General features: G+C 41.6%; 1 protein-coding gene across 5 annotated transcripts in view; it reads left to right on the forward strand.

Annotated features, from left to right (window-relative positions):
* Nucleotides 1-18,876, forward strand: part of PALM2AKAP2 (PALM2 and AKAP2 fusion) — a 269,580-nt gene that overhangs the window by 115,515 nt on the left and 135,189 nt on the right. For 2 of the 5 annotated variants that reach the window (XM_059873432.1, XM_059873427.1), the window contains exons 6-7: nt 3,637-3,738; nt 10,681-11,385. The exons of 1 other annotated variant lie outside the window; for it this stretch is intronic. In XM_059873432.1, the coding sequence (XP_059729415.1) occupies nt 3,637-3,738; nt 10,681-11,385 (807 nt within the window). Of the gene's footprint in view, nt 1-3,636; nt 3,739-10,680; nt 11,943-18,876 lie in introns of those variants that run through there. 2 more of the 5 variants (XM_059873431.1, XM_059873428.1) reach the window with 2 other exon arrangements.

Below are 18,876 nucleotides of genomic sequence, written 5' to 3' on the forward strand. Positions count from 1 at the left end.
AGTTCAACTCCACCTCCTCTTCTTCCTTTCTTATCTTTCTGAAAATGTTATATTTGTAGCCATCCATTGTAGTCTCCTCATCATGTGAGTTTTCCCACCTAGTTTCTGTGATTCTTCCATTTCTGTGATCTCTTACACTAGGCACAAGGCTCTAGTTCCTCCTGCTTGTTGCCCATGTGACATACATTGGTACACATGCACTTGAGATGGCTGCCTTTAGGCTTCTTGTCCTCAGAAAGGGTTGGGCAGCATTTCTTACTGCTCACCCACCACATTGCTTAGAGATGTACAAGTGTCGGCTGTGGACCCTAACCCCTGACCTTGTTTAAGGCATGATTCAGTAAGTCAGAGCCAGACTATTCAGTTTCCAGCAAAAGCCTTCATTGACGTTCTTACAAACATGGTGGGAGGGACAAAATCACTGTTCTTCCTGATGCAGTCCCATGCAGCCCCAGAGAGCTTTTTAGGTGGAACATCCCTGCCCTGGGAGTCAGTATTTGCAGAAGACCTGCCTCTAATTTTAGTGGTATGGGACTTTTTTTTAAGAGAATCTGTCCCTTGGAAAATTAATCCATCTGACAGTTGATCACAAGCCTCCCTGTGGGAACTATTCAGAGCAGCTCTGAAGGTTTAGCTTTGTGTGAGCACCCCTGAAGGATCACCTTGCCCCATATGTTTTGCCAAGCACTTGTCTGTCTGTTAATCCAGAAGAGTGCCAGACTCTGAAAATTCAGTTTGTTGCAAGTAGTAAAAAAGACACAGAACTAGTTTTATGTCATCCTTAGGTATTAATAACTTATCAAAGATTTAAATGAAGACATTGAGTGCAGTCTGTTTAAATGTTATTTATGTTCTGTCTTCTCACGTGAACAAAATGCTAAGTTGCATCTCATCCATTCCTTGCAAAATTAGCCTCATATCCTTTTATAGGTGCTAAATGAAAGAGACCTTGTTGCCAGTGAGATAAAGGGAAAGGAGCATATTTGCTTTGTTTGGAGGCTGGGTGGGGAAGGCAGCAACACAAGACAGGAGCTGGCAGAATCAACCAACCCCATCTTGTAGTCAAATACCCTATTTCTAACATGTGGCACCAGCACTAGCTTCAGAAGGAACTATATGAGGATTGCATTGCCCTCCCAGAATTCCCTGCTCATGACAAGGACAGATTGGAGCCCTGAAGCTAATTTAAAAAATATTTTATTATAATTAACATACAGAGTAGTTTCTAAACTAATTTAATACTAGCAGCATCCGACACTTAGCCTAGTATGGTCTCCTAACGGTGGAGGCAAGGAAAAAAAAAACCAAAGCAACAGCTTACTAAGGTCCACAGGTATCTACCGCATCAAAGTGAGAGTTTCACCATCAAGCTGTACAGCTGATTTTCCCTGCTGCTAGATATCAGCGATGCCCAGTTTCCCCTGTAAGTACTGGGGTAAAAATAAATATTTGCAAAGAATTTTGCCTCCTGCAGTGTCTGCATGAGAACTATACCCTAGCCATGCCTATTGATCCTCATGAACTGCAAAAGAAGTAAGGATGATTAGTTAAGCAGTTCAAGCCTGCACTGATTATGACATGTAACACATGTGACACATCTGTCACTCAGTCCCTGGGTGAGTGTGCACTGAAACTACTGTTCCAAAAGGACACTCAGTGGGATGAATAATTACTAAGTTTCTGCTATTTCCAGAACACAAAGTGCCTTCTTTCCCTGGACCAGAAACACAGTCCCCACTTCTTTGTTCTGAGAAATTACTTCAGTTTTCAATAATGGCCTACTCATTTGCTGGTGATATTTCCCAGAGCAACAGCACCAAGCATTGAACCAATTTCTCATTAGAGACAACTGACCCTGCAAAAGATAGCAGCTGTTGCTGGCCAGTGCTCAGTCAGCTGTGTGTCTTAAACAATTATTTTTCCTAGATTCTATTGCTAAAAATACAAAAATTTGAGATACAGTATGCATTGAAATTATAAAAGTCCATTTGCCAAGTCTGCCATTTGTCCCCTGAAATATGAAATAAAATACCATTTGCCTGGACAGGCTTGGGGATTTTTTCCAATTCATCTGATACAAACTGAACTCATTTACATACTAAATGTGTGGGAGTTTTAAATGAATTTGCGCTGTACCTCTGTGCCTTACTTTTCTGGCACCAGAAGGTAGGAAAGAGGACTCCTTACCTGAGTTACCTACAGTGGTCTGCAGAGCAATGGAGTTTCATCCTGGGGTCTTATTTTTCTCTATCCAGTAGCAATGGTGGCCACCACTGACTGCTATAGGAGTAAAACCATTTCACTAATATCAGGCCCAATTTTCCTGCCAAAAAAGCTTTGGGATTAGAGGTGGCACATCATGTCCTTCCTGAGGACACTGCCAGGCGTAGGTATTTTTTCTGGGATGGGTGTTATCTCATAGGGAATGTGATGAGTGTATCTCCCTTAACCAGATGCAGTCAAACAGGTTACAACAGAACTTTTCATTTTCTCTCTCATCTCACCAGTTCCCTTTTATGGTCTGCACTGGTCAGCCTCCCTCACCTGCTTATAGCAACAAGAGGCTTCAAGGAAGGGAGATTTTGCCTCCTACCCTAACACATGGACTAGGCAGTACCAAGGGCTTGACAAACCTTTCATTGAACTGGCAAAATACCCTTGGAGGAAAAAAAATGGTCTGTTTCACACCAAATAGGGTTTTATATTTGAACATAAATTTAATAATTTCCATACAGAGCTGAAAACATTTCCAGTTGATAGGAAGGAATGTGATTTTTTTTTCTTTTTTATTTTTTGTTTTGCTCTAGTGCCTGAACTTTAAGACCTTAAGTCAGTTATTTGCACATCTCTCCTCTGAGCTCTGCTCTTAGCTCAGCCACTGAATTCAAGCAGAACAATAAATGCTAGTTATATTTTACCCAGCCACAAAATATCTCCAAGGAAATACTTTTAAATTTATTAACATCCCTTCTCAAGTACACATTTTGCTTATGGTAAGCAGCCATAATCTCAAATGTAAAACAAGCCAATAATTTAAGATAGCTTTCTGCAAATTCAGGATTTATTAATGAACAATGGCATTGCAGCACAGGCAGGAGCATAATACTGAAGACTGAAACAGGTACCCTATCAATAGCTATATCAGATTTCATTATTAGCTAAAGTGTGGCTTTAAGAACAAGAAGCCAAATTCTGATTCATTAATATTGGAAACAATGGTACAAAAGAGCTGGTTTCTTATCCTATTCAGTCAACACTAGCATTTTTAGGCTTTTATATCTCTATTTGAAATGTCATGTATTCTGGGTATCGCATTGGGTTTGTTCCTTACCTCTCCCACCCCACTCCCCATTTTAAAGCTCACCGACTTGATAAATCCAGAACCTCCTGACAAATAATTTTATGCGTTCATCTGACATAAGGTTTGAGTCATCTGGACCCATTCCCTCCTGCCTCAGCTAGTCTATTGAACACCAATCACAGGACAGTGACTTTGCACTTTGTTTGCTTTGATCCAATTATCTAGTACAAAGCTCCGGTGACTATTGTCAGGGCTGACAACACACTGCTGTCTAAGCAATGAAGCCACTGGGGCTTGTAGCACAAATCTAACTGTTTCCTGTTCTCTGACACCAGATGCAGTAAATTACATTTACTCCCAGATCCCTGAACTCCCAACCCTCTATTCACGAACAGCAGAGCCAGTTCCTGGGTGGGACGGATCAACCAGAGTAGCTGGTAAGTCTCAAGGAACAAAGTATTATAATACCAGTCCAATAGCCATGAACTCTTTTTGTTATATTACTTTAATGAATCTGGTGTCCTGATATCATTTAAATGCCAGGAAATACTAATTGATGTGTATTTTAAATAAGTCAAGGCTTTTTGAACTGCAGTGAGTACTCTCAAAACAAGGTAGCTGAACTATATACAAGTACCATAGAAAACGCCCCCTTTTTTTTTTTTTTTTTTTTTTTAACATGGAAACTTGCAGGTCTTTCTATCTCTGCTGGTACAAATACATAGTATTTAGGCCAAGGTTTTGTGTCCTCTTTTGTACCCTTGCAACTCCAGATAGGCACTCACAAGACCACACACATTCTTCAAATATTTATGTCAGTTTTACTTCTTCGCATACCATTCTTTCTTCTTGGGAAAAGGAGGGCTTGTTTTGTGCTTGGAGTCATACAGAGAATTTTCTAACACTTATTTTTCAGGTTATGTGTGTGTCTTACGTGTACCAAGACTGGTAGAAGCTGTACATTTTTATTGTGTTCAAAATTCTTGTTTTCTAAGTAATGTACTCCCTATGTCAAGACCAAATTGCTGGTGGCTGCCTAAGAGGTGTCCCAAGGAAAGGGATAAAAGGTGGCCTACTTGAGAAATGGATTAACCAGCATCGCAAAGCAATGTCTGCAGCTAAGGCACTGTGCACAGCTATGAAATGTTTAATTTTTTTCCACAAGTTCTGTTGTAAGACATTCCAAAATCTTTCCTTCCACCAGTGCTTACCCTGATATGTCTTTAAAGCAAGCTTCTCTGTGTGTTTTGTGCCATTTTGTCAACAACAAAGAGTAATAATTTATTTCATATTTTGGATGACTCAGAAGCCTTGTTAATGTAGTCCTTGATAAATGTGTAGTGTGTGTGCAGTAGGTGTTCTTAAAGGTCGGCTGTAACCATCCATCTTAAAAGAGGCTCAAAGTGTAAGTAGATTTTTTTTTTAAAGAAAAGCCTCTGAATCCACAAAACATGCAGAATCTAGATCCTTCTGTTGGCACGTTGGCATCTTGTCCTGAAGTGCTGCATCATGTTTCACTGTAATTAAAGCTTCTGCAGAAACTTGTACTTGTGAATACTGGCTGTCATCTTCAAGTACTGCTTTCAGTTCCAACTCTATTGTCACGTAGTTTTATAGTCTATTAGTAGGTCACATTTTGCAGTAAATATGCTTTGGTTAAATAAAGACATTTTTACATCAGTGTTAGTTCATTTTGCAACTACTTGGACAAGCTGGGCTGCTAGGTTTTCTCACAGAGAACAAACATTATGCACACAGGCAGATAAGCAAGATTCTGTTATTCACTTCTCTCATGGCAGTGCCTTTTACTGGTGAACAGCTTTCTAAGAAATTCACATATGTTTATGCATTTACTTAGCCAAGTAGCTTTAATGTGGTCCCTGGGTTGATCATAAACCACATGTTATGCCAATATCTAAAAACACTGCAGTAAAATCACAGTAGAAGACATGAAAATAATGTGTTGACAGAGTCAAAAGCTTAAGCAAACTAGCCAGAGTTAAAATACAAAAGGATCACTCCTGTTAACTTTCTAGGGTAGCATCCTCGAAGTGATAGAACTTGTTGCCTGAAGTCTCCCTAATATATAAGACATTGTTAGATCATACTACTCCTTACCATCAATAAAAATATGTATCTTGCAACTCTTCTTAAGTATAGAACCCTAGAATTTTAGATTTGGAAGGGACTTTAAAGATCATCTAGTTCCAACTGCCCTGCCATGGGTAGGGATGCCATTCACTAGATCAGGTTGCTTAGGGCACCATCCAGCCTGGCCTTCAAAAACTTGCAGGGATGGGGCATCCACAGCTTCTCTGGGCAATCTGTTCCATGCCTCGCCACCCACTGACTATTTAAATCTGCCCTCTTTCGGTTTAAAACCATTACCCTTTGTCCTGTCTGTATCTGCCCTTATAAAGTCCCTCTCCCTCATTTTTATAAGCCTCCTAATGGTACTGGAAGGCTGAAATAAGATCTCCACAAAGTCTTCTGCTCCATCCCTCTGATCATTTTCATGGCTTTCCTCTGAATCTGCTCCAAAAATGTTCATGTCTGTCTTGTGCTGAGAACTGCAGACCTGGATGCAGTACTCCAGGTGGATAGAGTAAGGGCAGAGTAGAGGGGGATAATTTCCTCCCTCAAGCTGCTGGCCACACTTCTGTTGCAGCCCAGGATACAATTGGCTTTCTGGGCTGCGTGTGACACTGGTGCCTGATATCCAACTTTTCATCCATGAGAACCCCCAAGCCCTTCTCCTCAGGGCTGCCCTCAATGACTCCTTCTCCCAGTCTGTCCTCACATTTGGAATTGCCTCGATCCAGGCGCATCTCCTTGCACTTGCACTTGCTGAACTTCATAAGATTCTCATGAGCCCACTTCTCTGGTTTGCCCAGGTCTCCCTGGATGGCATCCCTTCCTTCTTTTTTGTCAGCTGCCCTGCTCAGCTTTGTGCCATCTGCAGATTTGCTGAGGGTGCCCTGGATCTCACTGTCCGTGTCATTAATAAAGATGCTGAAGAGCACCAGTCCCAAGAGAGAGCCCTGAGGAAAACCTCTCAGCACTGGCCTTCACCCGGACACAGAGCCATTGACCACAGCTCTCTGGCTTCAGCCAGCCAGCCAATTCCTTATCTACCAAATAGTCCATCCATAGAATCTGTGTCTCTCCAATATGGAGACAAGGATGTTGTGGGGGACCATATCAAAGGTCTTACAGAAGTCTGGATAGATGACATCTGTTGGTCTTCCCTTGGTGACCTTTACCATTATTCCATCACAGAGGGCCCCCAGATTAGTCAAGCATGATTTTCCATTGGTAAAGCCATGATAGCTCCTCCAGATAACCTTCTTATCTTTTATGTGCCTTAGCATATCTTCTAGGACCATCTGCTCCATGATCTTCCTAGGCATAAAGGGGAAGTTCACTGGTCTGTAATTTCCCAGTTCTTCATTTCTCCCCTTTTAAAAAATGTCGGCAGTGTTCCCCTTTTCCAGTCAGTGGGGGCTTCACTTGACTGCACTGACTTTTCAAATATCATGGAGAGTAGCTTGGCAACAACATAAAATTAAAGAATCATTGACTAGTTTGGGTTGGAAGGGAACTTAAAGATCATCTCATTCCCTCAACCCATCTGCTAGTGGCAGGGATACCTCCCATTAGACCAGATTGCTCAGAGATCCATCTAGCCTGGCCTTGAATATCAGCCAGTTCCCTCAGGACTCTGGGATGCATGTCATCCTGTCCCATGGACTTGTGGCTATTCAGCTTCATCAAGGGATCCTAAACATGTTCTTCACTTGCAGTGGGAGGGTATTCACCTCCCTCACACCCACCCAGAGGATGAGGTATTCAGAGAATTGGGAAGCCTGACTCCACTGAAGACCGAGGCAAAAGAACTCATTGAGTACGTCAGCCTCCTCTATATCAGCTGTCACCAGTTCTCCTTTCTTCTTCTTTGCAGGGAGATACAAGGAGGTAGATTCTTCTTGGCCTTTTTTTCCTAGTCTGTGTACTTACGGAATTCCTTCTTGTTGCTCTTCATGTTCCTTGCCAAGTCCTATTCCAGCTTAGCCTTGGCTTTCCTGACCCCTGACGTTAAAGCATATTACTGTACTCTCCCCGGGTCACTGTCCCTGCTTCCACTGGTAGGTGTTGCTTTCTTACTTCTTGATTTGAGGAGGTGACTTCAGCCCCATGCTGGTTTCTGACCTCCCTTGTTCATTTCCTACACACTGGGATAGAGAGCTCTCGCATGCTAAGAAAAGTGGTCTCAAAGCCTTGTCAGCTCTGGTCAGTCCCTCAGTCCTTAGGGACAATATCCCAGGGGATCTCATTCACCAACTCCTTGAAAAGTTGAAATTTCTCTTTTGTAAAGTTCAGGAGTTTGTCTTTGCTCCTTGCCAGGATCATGCTCCTCAAGGTCACGAACTCAAATATGGCCAGGTCCACATGATTTAACTATCAGATTTTTGCTATCTGCTTTGGAATTCATTCCTACTGTACAAGCCTTCTTTTAATGCACAATACTGACCTAAATTTGTGCATCAAAGCAGGGAGGGTCTGACAGATGGCATGCTCTTCTGCACTGCAAATACATGACACTCAACTGTTTCACATGAAAATCACCAGTCTGTAATGAAAAGCCATGCACCAAATAATATTTTTAATTTTCAAAAAAAAATAAGCACAGGAGCTCTAGGGGAGCTCAAGGTGCTACTTCTCTCTAAGAAGGTAACAGGCAGCCAGTTGATGGGCAGGTGGTGCCCTCTCTTTGGAGTTGTGGTGCTCAGGACAAATCAGGAACTTCTGCCCACCAGAGATGGTTTTCTGAATGTGCTGTTGCTGCCTCATGGTTCAGCTTAGCTTCAGTTAGCTGGCCACTCAGAAACATGCCAGTTTTAGGATCTTCACTACAGACAAGCCAGCCTCTATTTTTGCCTTTGTAATGTTGAAAGTTACTGAACAATATCTGCCTGAGCAGCCCTGGTGAGGTCAAGCGATGTGCAGAGCCCACTCATCCAAGCCCTAGGGACTAAGTCAATAAACAAAATTCTTCTTCCTTTCTTCTTCCCTCTCAAGAAACTACACCTAGAAAGTTCTAGAATGTTAGTGTTGGTACCTGCATCTCTTTGTTCAATTATCACTACAAATTGGATTAAAGGCTTCAGAGCAGAGGCGCTTGAATAAGACATAAACGGCACTTGCACACCAGTTCCTGGGCTGGGATCCGGAGCACGTGATCCATGCTAGCTGCTTTCTGAGCTTCAATATGGCACTGTCTGCCACAGTTTCTCAGACCAATTCCTTTGTAGCTTAATTGCTACTAGCCCTGGGGCAACAATCTTTTCTTTATTTCCAGCCTTAATTTCCTGTTTCCAGCCATGCCATCTGCCTTGCAGTCTCCAGCTGCACACCTCAGAGCAGAGCTCAGCTCTCAGCCTTGCAGCGGCCGTCTGGCTGCCCAGGCTGCTGTGGGACGTCCAGGCATGAAAATGCCAGCACAAGAGGGATATCAAAAAACTGTAAGCCCTACTTTAGTGTGGAAATGGGCATCCTGTGCCCAGGGTCGTCACAGCTATGGACACAACTGGTCCACAGACATCTTGAAGCAGTGGTAAAACACAATCCTTAGGGACAGTCCGCTAGGTTGCAGTGGTCAAGGGGAGAGTATTGCTTCTGCAGCCCACTCTAGCCTTCAGCAATGCATCACTCTCAAGAGGCAGAAAAGTTCCTTCACCCACTGGCATCTCTGTCCCCTGGCTCCATGCAGGTGTTTCTGTGGTGTTGTGCTTGACCTAACCAGTTCCTGCTGGGCTGGCTGAGGTCTGAGCAGATGTACACAGCATGTAGACGGACAGACCCAACCATTTTGCCCACCAGACTGCACTCCTAGGGGACAAAGGAGACCGTGTCGTGAGCAGCATGCACTTGCTCACCAACACATTCATTTTCTATCTAGCACTATAGGCAGTGTAATGATGCATGTCATGATAAATTTCCTATTGATGATGAAATACTTTGCTTTAAGGTTACAGGAAAAGTAGTTCTACTATGTGTGAATAAAAAAACTGAGGAAATATATTCAAGTAACAGTAATTCTTATGTTAATTTTTTTTTTTAAATACAAACATACCAAGCTACATTGATTCTTGGGGCAAGGATATTCTGTACTCACTCAAAAGTAAATCAGGAAAAAAAGCAAACATTCCAGTTTGTGGTATTCCCAGGTAAGGTAAATCATGTTAATACCATTGAGGTCTGTTGATGAACGTGATCACAGTAAGTTTCACAAACACTTGTCACTGCCTGTGGTAATTTGTAATTAAGTGTCTGTGGATGTCTGTCCAGGAGCCAAATGTCTTCGTACGTATACAAGGAATGCTTAAACAAATGAACACTTTGGAAAGTCTGAGATGCCTTTGCACATTTTTTCTTTGAAAAGCTGTCTAGTGGTATGTCATCGTATCTCAGAATGGGTTTTGGAGCAGAGTAGACTGCTTGTCTATTCCTACTGTGTGGTCTACACTTTTCATCTCATTACTACATCCTTAACTAGAAAACCTTTGCTATTCTAAAGCAACAGCCCTCACACATGTTTTTACCTGTTGTTTCATGACTTTCTATGAAAATCAGGTCATTATGACTTTTTTCTTCAACTTTCACAGTGGTGCTTAATGCTTAATTCACATAAACAAGGGGGCACTTTTGGGTATTTTGTACATTTTCTTAATCTGGAAACAGAGGTCACAGTTGTTGTCTTGGTGTGGAAGCTGAGAGAGTTGCCCTGCCATGCACCTGTGGGAGAGATTGTCCTATTCCTGTGAGATTTTGTTTTCCCACAGGCAGAACAGAGATAAACAATATTTCTTCACCCTTCTAAAACATTTTGAGTGCTACGAATGGAAGAGTTAATCAAGAACAAGTATTGATAATTAAATGGTCTGGGTGTTGCCACAAACAAAACTTGTTACCAACTTACTGGCAGTTTGATGGCAGAAAAGAGAGTAGAGGGGTTCTCTCTGAATTTTGAGGCAAGTTCAGAATGAAAAGCTAGAGGGCAGCCTGCATGCTATCACCTCCCCTTGTCTAAATTACACCTAACCTCTTGGTGCTCCTAGTTGACCAAAGACAGCTCCATGTGCGTGAGCTGGAAGAGAAGGTCCTGTTTGCCGCAGATATGCCCAGCCTCCACCTGCGTAAAAAGCCATAGTGTAACAGTGTCACAGTGTTGCACCCCACCTCTAACTTAGAACGCTTAGTCCTTTAGAGGCAGGAGACAGGAAAAAGGGGCACCATAGTTTTCTTTGTCTGTTTGGCAATTAACCATTCACTGGCTTTTTTTGTTGTAACATGCACTTCCTCTCTTGTTTTCATTCAAGCTTTGTGCACCATGGAAATTAATGTGGAGAAAGACAAACAGACAGGAGAGACCAAGATTGTCTCTGCTTCACCTGTTGGCCCAGATGAGGCCCATCAAAGAGGATTCAAAGTCTATGATGATGGTTCCAAGGTAGTCTATGAGGTTCACTCTGGTGGCACAGTGGTAGAAAATGGAGTACATAAATTAAGCTCAAAGGACGTAGATGAACTTATGCAAAAAGCTGGACAATCAAGTGTAAAAGGAGGGTATGAAAAAATGACTGTGTCAGACAAAAATGTGGTAGCCGATGGAAACCTTAGCCATATGAAGGAGCAAATGCTCTTCAAGGAGGCAAAGCTAGAAATGGTACACAAATCCGGCAAAGGACGTGCTGTGAACCCTCAGCCACAAGACAAACCCTGTGGTGGTGAAACCCCCGAGCCCAGTGCAGATCAGCCAGTGACAATGATATTTATGGGCTACCAGAACATCGATGATGAAGAGGAGACAAAGAAAGTGCTGGGCTATGATGAGACCATCAAGGCAGAGCTTGTGCTGATTGACGAAGACGACGAGAAGTCACTGCGGGAGAAGACAGTGACTGATGTTTCCACCATGGATGGGAACGCTGCAGAGCTGGTCTCTGGCAGGCCCCTGTCGGACACGACAGAGCCCTCCTCTCCCGAGGGGAAGGAAGAGAGCCTGCCCTTGGAAGCTGCCCCAGGTACACAAAAGAAAAAGCGCTGTCAATGCTGTATTGTCATGTGAACACCTCCTCCTTCCCTGCTCCAGGCAGCTCCTGCTCCATCACTTACCTAGACCTCACTGTACTTCTAACTGCAATACTGTGAACTGGAAGTGAATGCCTCCATTGCCTTGCAGTTGGGTTGCTTTTCTTTCTAGTTCTTCCGGAAGAGGAACGCATGGTTATTTTCCCATCAGGCATTCTATTTGGTGTTGGGGAGGGGCTGGGGGCTTTTGGCTTCTCTTTTTCTTTGTGTTGTTGGTGATGGTGTTTTGTTTTGTTTTGTTTTGTTTTTTCCTTAATATTACAGAGTGAGAGATAAATGAGAAACGGAACATATGTTTTCATATTTATTTGATTTTTATATATATATTTTATATATATAATGAAAACACTTTTTACATTTTTTCTTTAAGTATCTGGCAGGCTTGATCAGATTCCTAGGATTTTGTGGGAGTCTGTTTCACAGCCACCAGATATGAGAGCCTTAAAAAAATGTTGCTTCTCCTTTTTAAGAAAAATCACATTAAGCATTATTTCATGTATCATATTTTTTATTTCTTGGGGGAAGGCTCAGATCACTTTACCATTTTGATTAGCTAAAAATCAGACAAGTCTTTCCCAAAAAATTTCATAATTTTGGGTTTTAGTAACTTTCAAGTTTAGTTTGCAGTGTCAGAAAATCATTTCCGCTAATTGGTGATACCAGAAGTGGACCTTAATTATTCTTTCTAGAAAATGTATGAATGATCATTTTGCCTTATATAAATCTTCCAGATTACAGTATTGTATATGCACTTCATCTCCCCAAATAACAGTTGAAATTGACATTAAAAAGATGCAGCTGTTACACCAACAGAAACAGAGTCACTCGTCAGAGTTACTTTCTGTAACCCTGCCAATGTTTATACATGAAATTTTCCTGCTCAACTCCAGCAGAAGAGGGATGCTGCTTTCTATTTCCTGAGAATATATGAACTTTTCTGACAGTCTGACCCTGTTCCTACTGGATTCAGTGGTGAACTTCTCAGTGCTTGGAATGGGCACAGGGCCAGAGTTTTCTTTTGTAGTTCTTACAGAAGTGTAATTTCTCACAGAGTGTACCTCCAGTGCACCTACATAATGACAGGCAATTGGGTCTGATGCTGCCCTGCTTATCCAAGTAAAACTCCTGTGGATGCCCACTGGAGTTTTGTCAGAGCAGCTGTTTTGGGAGATCCTGTAGCCGCAAGACTAATATTTTCAAAAACTGCTGGTGGTTTTGGATGCTTCATTTTCTAACATGGGGCACTAAAAGATGCCTGATTTCCGGTGCATTTTTCTTCATCTGACCTCTGAAAATCAGGCCCCTTAAAAACAACTAAAGATGAAAATGTAAAAATGTGAAGGCATCCAAAATCAATAGGTCTTTCTTTTTTTTTTTTCTTGTTCCTTGATTCTTCTAAATGAGAAAGCAGCTAGTTTTTTTCATGGTGGGTTATTATGAACCTGATTCTTGTATCACACTGGTTTGGCTTCAGTTTAACTTCACTCACTGTAGTGAAGTTACTCTGGAATTATAACTACATGAGTGAGATTAAAAATCAGGTTTTATATTTTCTGATAGTGTGAACAAGTGCTGAAGATTATTTTGAAGTGTCTTTGAAACTATCAGACTTTAAAAATCAATAACAGCAACTGAAAAAAAAGTAAAAAAAAAAAAAAAAAAACAACAAAAGCCTCTTTTCAGTCTGAGGTGGTTCCTATGATATTTCTCTTCTTTCATGGATGGTGCTTTTACTGCATTAATTGTTAGTCCAGAGCATCTGATTGAACACAGTTCTTGCTCTGTACTCTTTTCTTTCTGTGCCAGTAAAAAAAGACACTTGTTCAGTGCTGGTAATACGAGGCACACTGAAAACCTACACATACAAAAAAAAGCAGAAGGTAATTCCCATGTTAGGTCACTCAGCTGTCACTATGGAACTGATCAATGAAACTTCTCACCACTGCCCAGGTGACTGTCAGACAAAAAAACCCAAACAAGTAGTAAAAAAGCAAGAGTAATGAAAGACAGTCTCACCTCTTTGACACCTGGAGAAATTTTGCTGACCTCCATATCAGCTGGAGTGGCAGAAATGAATAGACTTTCACATGCTCCCTTTGCCTCCCCTGGGGGCTTTTGGTTGGGAGAAGGACCAAACTCACCCAGCGAAGCTCTGCGCATCATTCTTTGACTCAGGCTTAGGTGGTTATGTTTTATCACAGAGTGGAAGGGCCACAGAGCCTCATATTGCGACAAAAGGTCTGGTGGCTGTTAAAAACTAGCAGCCTGTGTGTGGTTTTGGCTGAGTTGTGTGGGGTTTAGGGTTTTTTTTCATTGGTGGTGGTGGTGGTTAGGTGTTTTGTTTTTTTCCCTTTTTCTCTTTTCCCAGAAATGCTAAACATTTACAATTAGAAACATTTCTTAAAACAAGACCCTCGGTTTCCATCCCAATATGGCAGGTGAGGCTGTCCCCAGGCAGGTTTAGGAGCCCTGCAACACAAAGGGTGAGGCCCTTTCTGTCTTGCATCTGCCTGTGAATGATGTGAGAGCCCGGCACACTTTGCAGTAGGTCTGTCACTCTGGCGCCTGCTCCCCTCACCGGTGATACTCGGAAACAGATCTCCCAGCCACCTCCTCCTGGCCTGGCCAGTCATCTTGTTGCTCACCACCTTTTCCTCTCTGGGTCTGATGCCACCCTCACAGCCACCCTGGCCTCATGGTGTCTTCACAGCCTAATCTTTTGCCCCCCTCCACTCTTGTCCCCATATGAACATTTTTTTTCAACACCTCCTGCTTGGGAAATTTAGGGTGTCATACTAATCTAACCCATTCTGTCCCTGCATCTCTTGAGCCATGTGCTCCCCTGTCAGATGACCTTCTGGTTCAGCACCAACTCAGCATTTTGGGGATGACTCCCTTAGCAGCCAGCTTTGGGAGATGTTTGCTGACGCTGGGACCAGAACATGTCTGAAACCACTGCACCATCAGAGGCACAGCACGGTGGGGAGATGGTGGCACACCATCCAGAAGTGGCCCTTTAGTGGTTAGAAGTAGAGCACAAGCCTTAAACCTTAAACCTCTCAAATACCTACTGCTCAGTATTTGTAGCTAACATTGAGTGCCTAGGAAGGCCAGTCGTTTTTATGTGTTCACATTAACTCCATGGTTAACAGGCCCCAGCAGGTCCAGGAAAGCTGAAGGTTCACCTGCATAGGGTTGGTCTTTACAGGTCAAAGGCAGTTCCCCATCTGAGGTCAGGAAAAACATGAAATAGGAGCTAATGGGTCTGAAATCACAGGGCCTTAGCTGAGACACACTTACTCCAATCATCCTCCTCCACAAGGGCAGCAGCCATGCCTGGACATTGCCGTGTCCCTCCTCGCCATTAGCCTGCAGCCAAGTTACAGGGGAATTCAGATGCATTAGGCCAGGCTGATGAATGTAAACTGGTTTTCCAGGGATGGTTTGGGCTTTGAAAGGGTTGGTTTTCCCCTTACCCTTGGATAGGAGACTGCCTGTGAAAATCCATGCACAATCAGGCACAAGGAGAGCGGCCTGCTCTGTGGTCAAGCAGAGAGAGATTTTTGTAAGGATCATTATGGGATGGGTTTTTTTATATTGTTTTAAGCAAAATCCCTGTCTGTTTAACTTATGCCATCACATGTACATTTTCAGTTTCAGCATGAGGGGATATGAAAAAGTAGAGTCAGACACTGGTTCAGTAATAGCATTTTGCCACAACAAACTGCTCGCCTTAACTTTTGTAAGAAAAACAAAGAAAAACCTCTTTTCAGTGTATTTTTTCCTAGACTGGGAAAAATGTAACCTAGGAAACTTTTTTATATTTTGTATTTTCTAAGTTTCTATAAACCCACTCTCCATGTCGTCCCTTGTTTGCATTCAGGGACCATTTCTTTTGCAAACCACTGCATTTTACTTCCATTCTTTCTTTTTTTTTTTTTTTTTCTTTTTTTTTTTTAAACAGAAAAAAATACAAATCAAAAACCACAGCATTATGATTAGTGGCTAGGCAATCTCTTTCAATTACTAGAATATCAATACAGAAAGAAAAGAATTACAGGGTTGTTTTCTTTTTTTAATTTCTTGTGGCTGATGTACTGTATGGTATATGTTTACAGAACTCCTCTGGTCTGCCTTTGTGATGTTATCTAAATGAATGACAAAGTAGGTATGATGTGCCATTTGACAGTTTGCCTTAGCACTCTTGGGTTTCCTTCTTCTTTTTTGTATCTTTTATTTCCTTGTTTTTTGGTTTTTTTTTTCCTAAAAAAGTGCAGGCTGTATTCCAAAGCTGTATAAACACAACATTATCTTTCAATCCCCAGCAAGAGAAGTGTGCATAAGCCCTTCTCTGAGAAGTGTACCTCTACCAGTGCAGTATGAGACTTCAGTCTGCAAACAAAAACATGCATGCCTAATTCTGCTGTGTGTAGACCTGTTTCAGCCAACAGGACTCCTCACAGGAAGAACATGGTAGGAGTCTGCAGGATCAGGGCATGAATGATCGACGCAGAGTGTCATTTGGGTGTTCCTTATGTACCTATACAGATTTTATACACTGCTGAGTTTGCCCAAGGTGGTGTAATCGGAGAGGCTAACTCTAAGCATTGTACCTCTACTGAGAAAAATAGAAAACTAAATGGTTCTTAGCATCCAGTAGGGTCAGGTCCTGAGTCAGCATTGCTACCATCCATGAGCAAACATTCAGAGGGGCTTCCCTGACGGATAATTTATTAGTCCCCTACCATTGTACCTAAGTTCACTACTGATTCTTCACACTCACATTATTAAGATTCCACAGACTAATCTGAGCAAAAAGATAGCATAGGGAGTTGCTAGAGAAATAAAAGGTGTTCTACCTTTTAATTTATTCAAACATCCAAATGGCATACTTGGAAAGTAAGCGGGGATATAATAGAAAATGTAGTATTTTACATTTGTGTATTTTTTTAAGGAATAAATATTTTTGTAATGAGATACAAACCCTAGATGGGTATTGAGTTTTGGAATATCATCCTTCCCATGACATTGAGCCTTTCAACTTTTTCATACATTTATGACAATGCCCAAATTCTTGGGATCTTTTGTAGACCTAACCACATTTTTTTCCAGGAAGAAGGATCACAACACTTTTTAAAGAGTCAATTTAGAGGAGTAGAATCCAATATAACTGCTATAGACACAGCTAAATAATTAAACATGTTTCACAGAAAAAGGTGGACCTACACCTTCTAGACAAATTTCTTTACTAGAAAGCCAACATAGTAGGCAATAGCTAACTACTTTCAGCAGAGTGGTATGGCTAATAGGGAAAACACGTCTTGTCATATTTTATCCAACATTAGATTTCAAAGTGCAAGAGATGGTGCCACTGGAAAGAGTTGAACAAAATATTTTAGATGAAGTAGAGGATTTTCCCACATGCTGAGGCATGGACTCTTTATTTTTTCTAAACTCACTAAGTTTCAACCAGTTCTTGCTGTCTGTTGGAAAGTTTAGGTTTTGCTCAGATTGTGTTTCTTGAGCCATCTGAGCAACAAGAGTAAACTTTAGTTCTGAGCGTAAAAGTTGCAGACTATGACAATATCCAACAAAAATATAGACGGTAATTTTTGTATGTAAATGAGTAAATTCTATAAAATGGCTGAATTTATTCAGTTTAGAATATAAATGGATTGTCACCTAGTCCAAAGAATATAAATCCAACTTGTAATATAAACTTCTATTAACTTAGCTTGTAAATAGTGACAAGGGTGCATGAAGTTCTTTAAAATGTCCCACTTGTATTTAAAATTAAACAATTATAAAATGGAGCCTTTTTCCTTGTGGGTTCAAAGAGTCTTGCAAAATCCATAGCTTTTCACCTGCAATGGTTCCACTTAGGCTGTTCAGTGGATTAAGATTAGGCCACTTTTCTTAAGGGCAGACTTGTGAAAAATTCTGAGCCCCTTCCTTCAGTTTGCAAAAGCTTCTCTTACTTTGCGGGGTTTTGCTGCTATTGTATTTCAAAGCTTTCCTGCAATTGTTTCCCAAATTCTTCTCAAAGGTGGATTTAGGGGCTTGTTCTAAGAATTAATCTGCTTCAGAAATTGAATTTAAAAACCCTTAAATAATTTTTTAGAATTATCTAAGTAACTCAAGCTCACCAGTTTTGGTAAATTTTTACATTTTTAACTTACACTGATATGTTAGTGACTTGTAACAAAATTTACACCTTGCATATCTATTCATAGGGTCTGTAAGACCTAAAGATTTGCCCATGAGCATAAAATCAAGGATCCAAGTAGTCCTTTTTGTGGGGTGACCCAGACAAGTAAAATTTAAGCACATGCACAAATGTGTATAGGGTCTGGTCTTTAAGCAATATGCTACAGGCAAGGCTTATGCTGCTTTAACTGTGTCTTCTTATTAGTTTAATTAGAATTTTAAATGGTGTTGTGAAACTGGTGCACTTTTCTGCAGAGGGTTTAAGAGCATGGTCTCCTTGCTGACTGTGTTTGAGGAGACAAACACCCTCCAAGAACTCTCAAAATCCCACTGCCTGGAGACGCAGAGGACAGAGGGGTAAACTTTTCCCCTCCACACAAACACAACAGAAAAGAGGCAGTGTAACTTTTGTTTTCAATTTTTCTCTCTGCACATCTCTGCCCCAGACTCTGCCTGTCCCCTGTCTCTGTGCTTGTTCTCATTCTGGACACAATGGCTCAACTGATCCTTTTTCTTCATCCATCTGCTTCCCTTTCTGTGGTCTTGTAGAAAAAAGAGGGGGAAGTAAGGAGAGACTGGACTAATAAAACTCACCCTAGGCCTGCTGGTGTCAGTTCTAAGATATAGTATCTTGTCCTCACTATTTGGACATTTTCCTTTCTTTTCCTAGATTCTTCAGACATATTTGATATTAGAGGAGCACTCTCCCTCTCTATTAATCTGGCATCCTGTGGGTTGCCCAAACAGCAAGTTCCATTAAAATCTCACTATTTAGGTAAATCTGCTGTCTACCTTACTATTCCTTTGGAACACACTAAGCCCCTTGAACTCATATGAGCCAGATGTGTACAGGTACATCAAATATCAGCATCTAGAAAGCAGTTCTTACAGCAGCAGAAGGCAATCCACCCCGCTGTATGTCAGGTTGCTATTAGCAGGGCAAAAAAGCCTGGAGAAAATGTGAACTTCCCCAGAGACAGATCCAGCATGCGAAGGCATTCTCAGTAAAATTAGCTGCCAAGAATCTACTGGTATCCCTTCAAGATAATATGCCTGTTAAAGAGAGTCAAACTCCAAAATTAAGAAGGTTTTGTGCAACCATATAAATTCCCAGCTGAATGTGCTGCTTGAGCTACACTAACCTTAACTGCACACTTGAAGTGTCACACATATTTAGCGCTGTGCAGGTTAGGGATAGCCTTGAGGATGTGTGAAGA

This window comes from Haemorhous mexicanus, chromosome Z (assembly GCF_027477595.1).
Source record: "Haemorhous mexicanus isolate bHaeMex1 chromosome Z, bHaeMex1.pri, whole genome shotgun sequence".
Lineage (NCBI taxonomy): Eukaryota > Metazoa > Chordata > Aves > Passeriformes > Fringillidae > Haemorhous > Haemorhous mexicanus.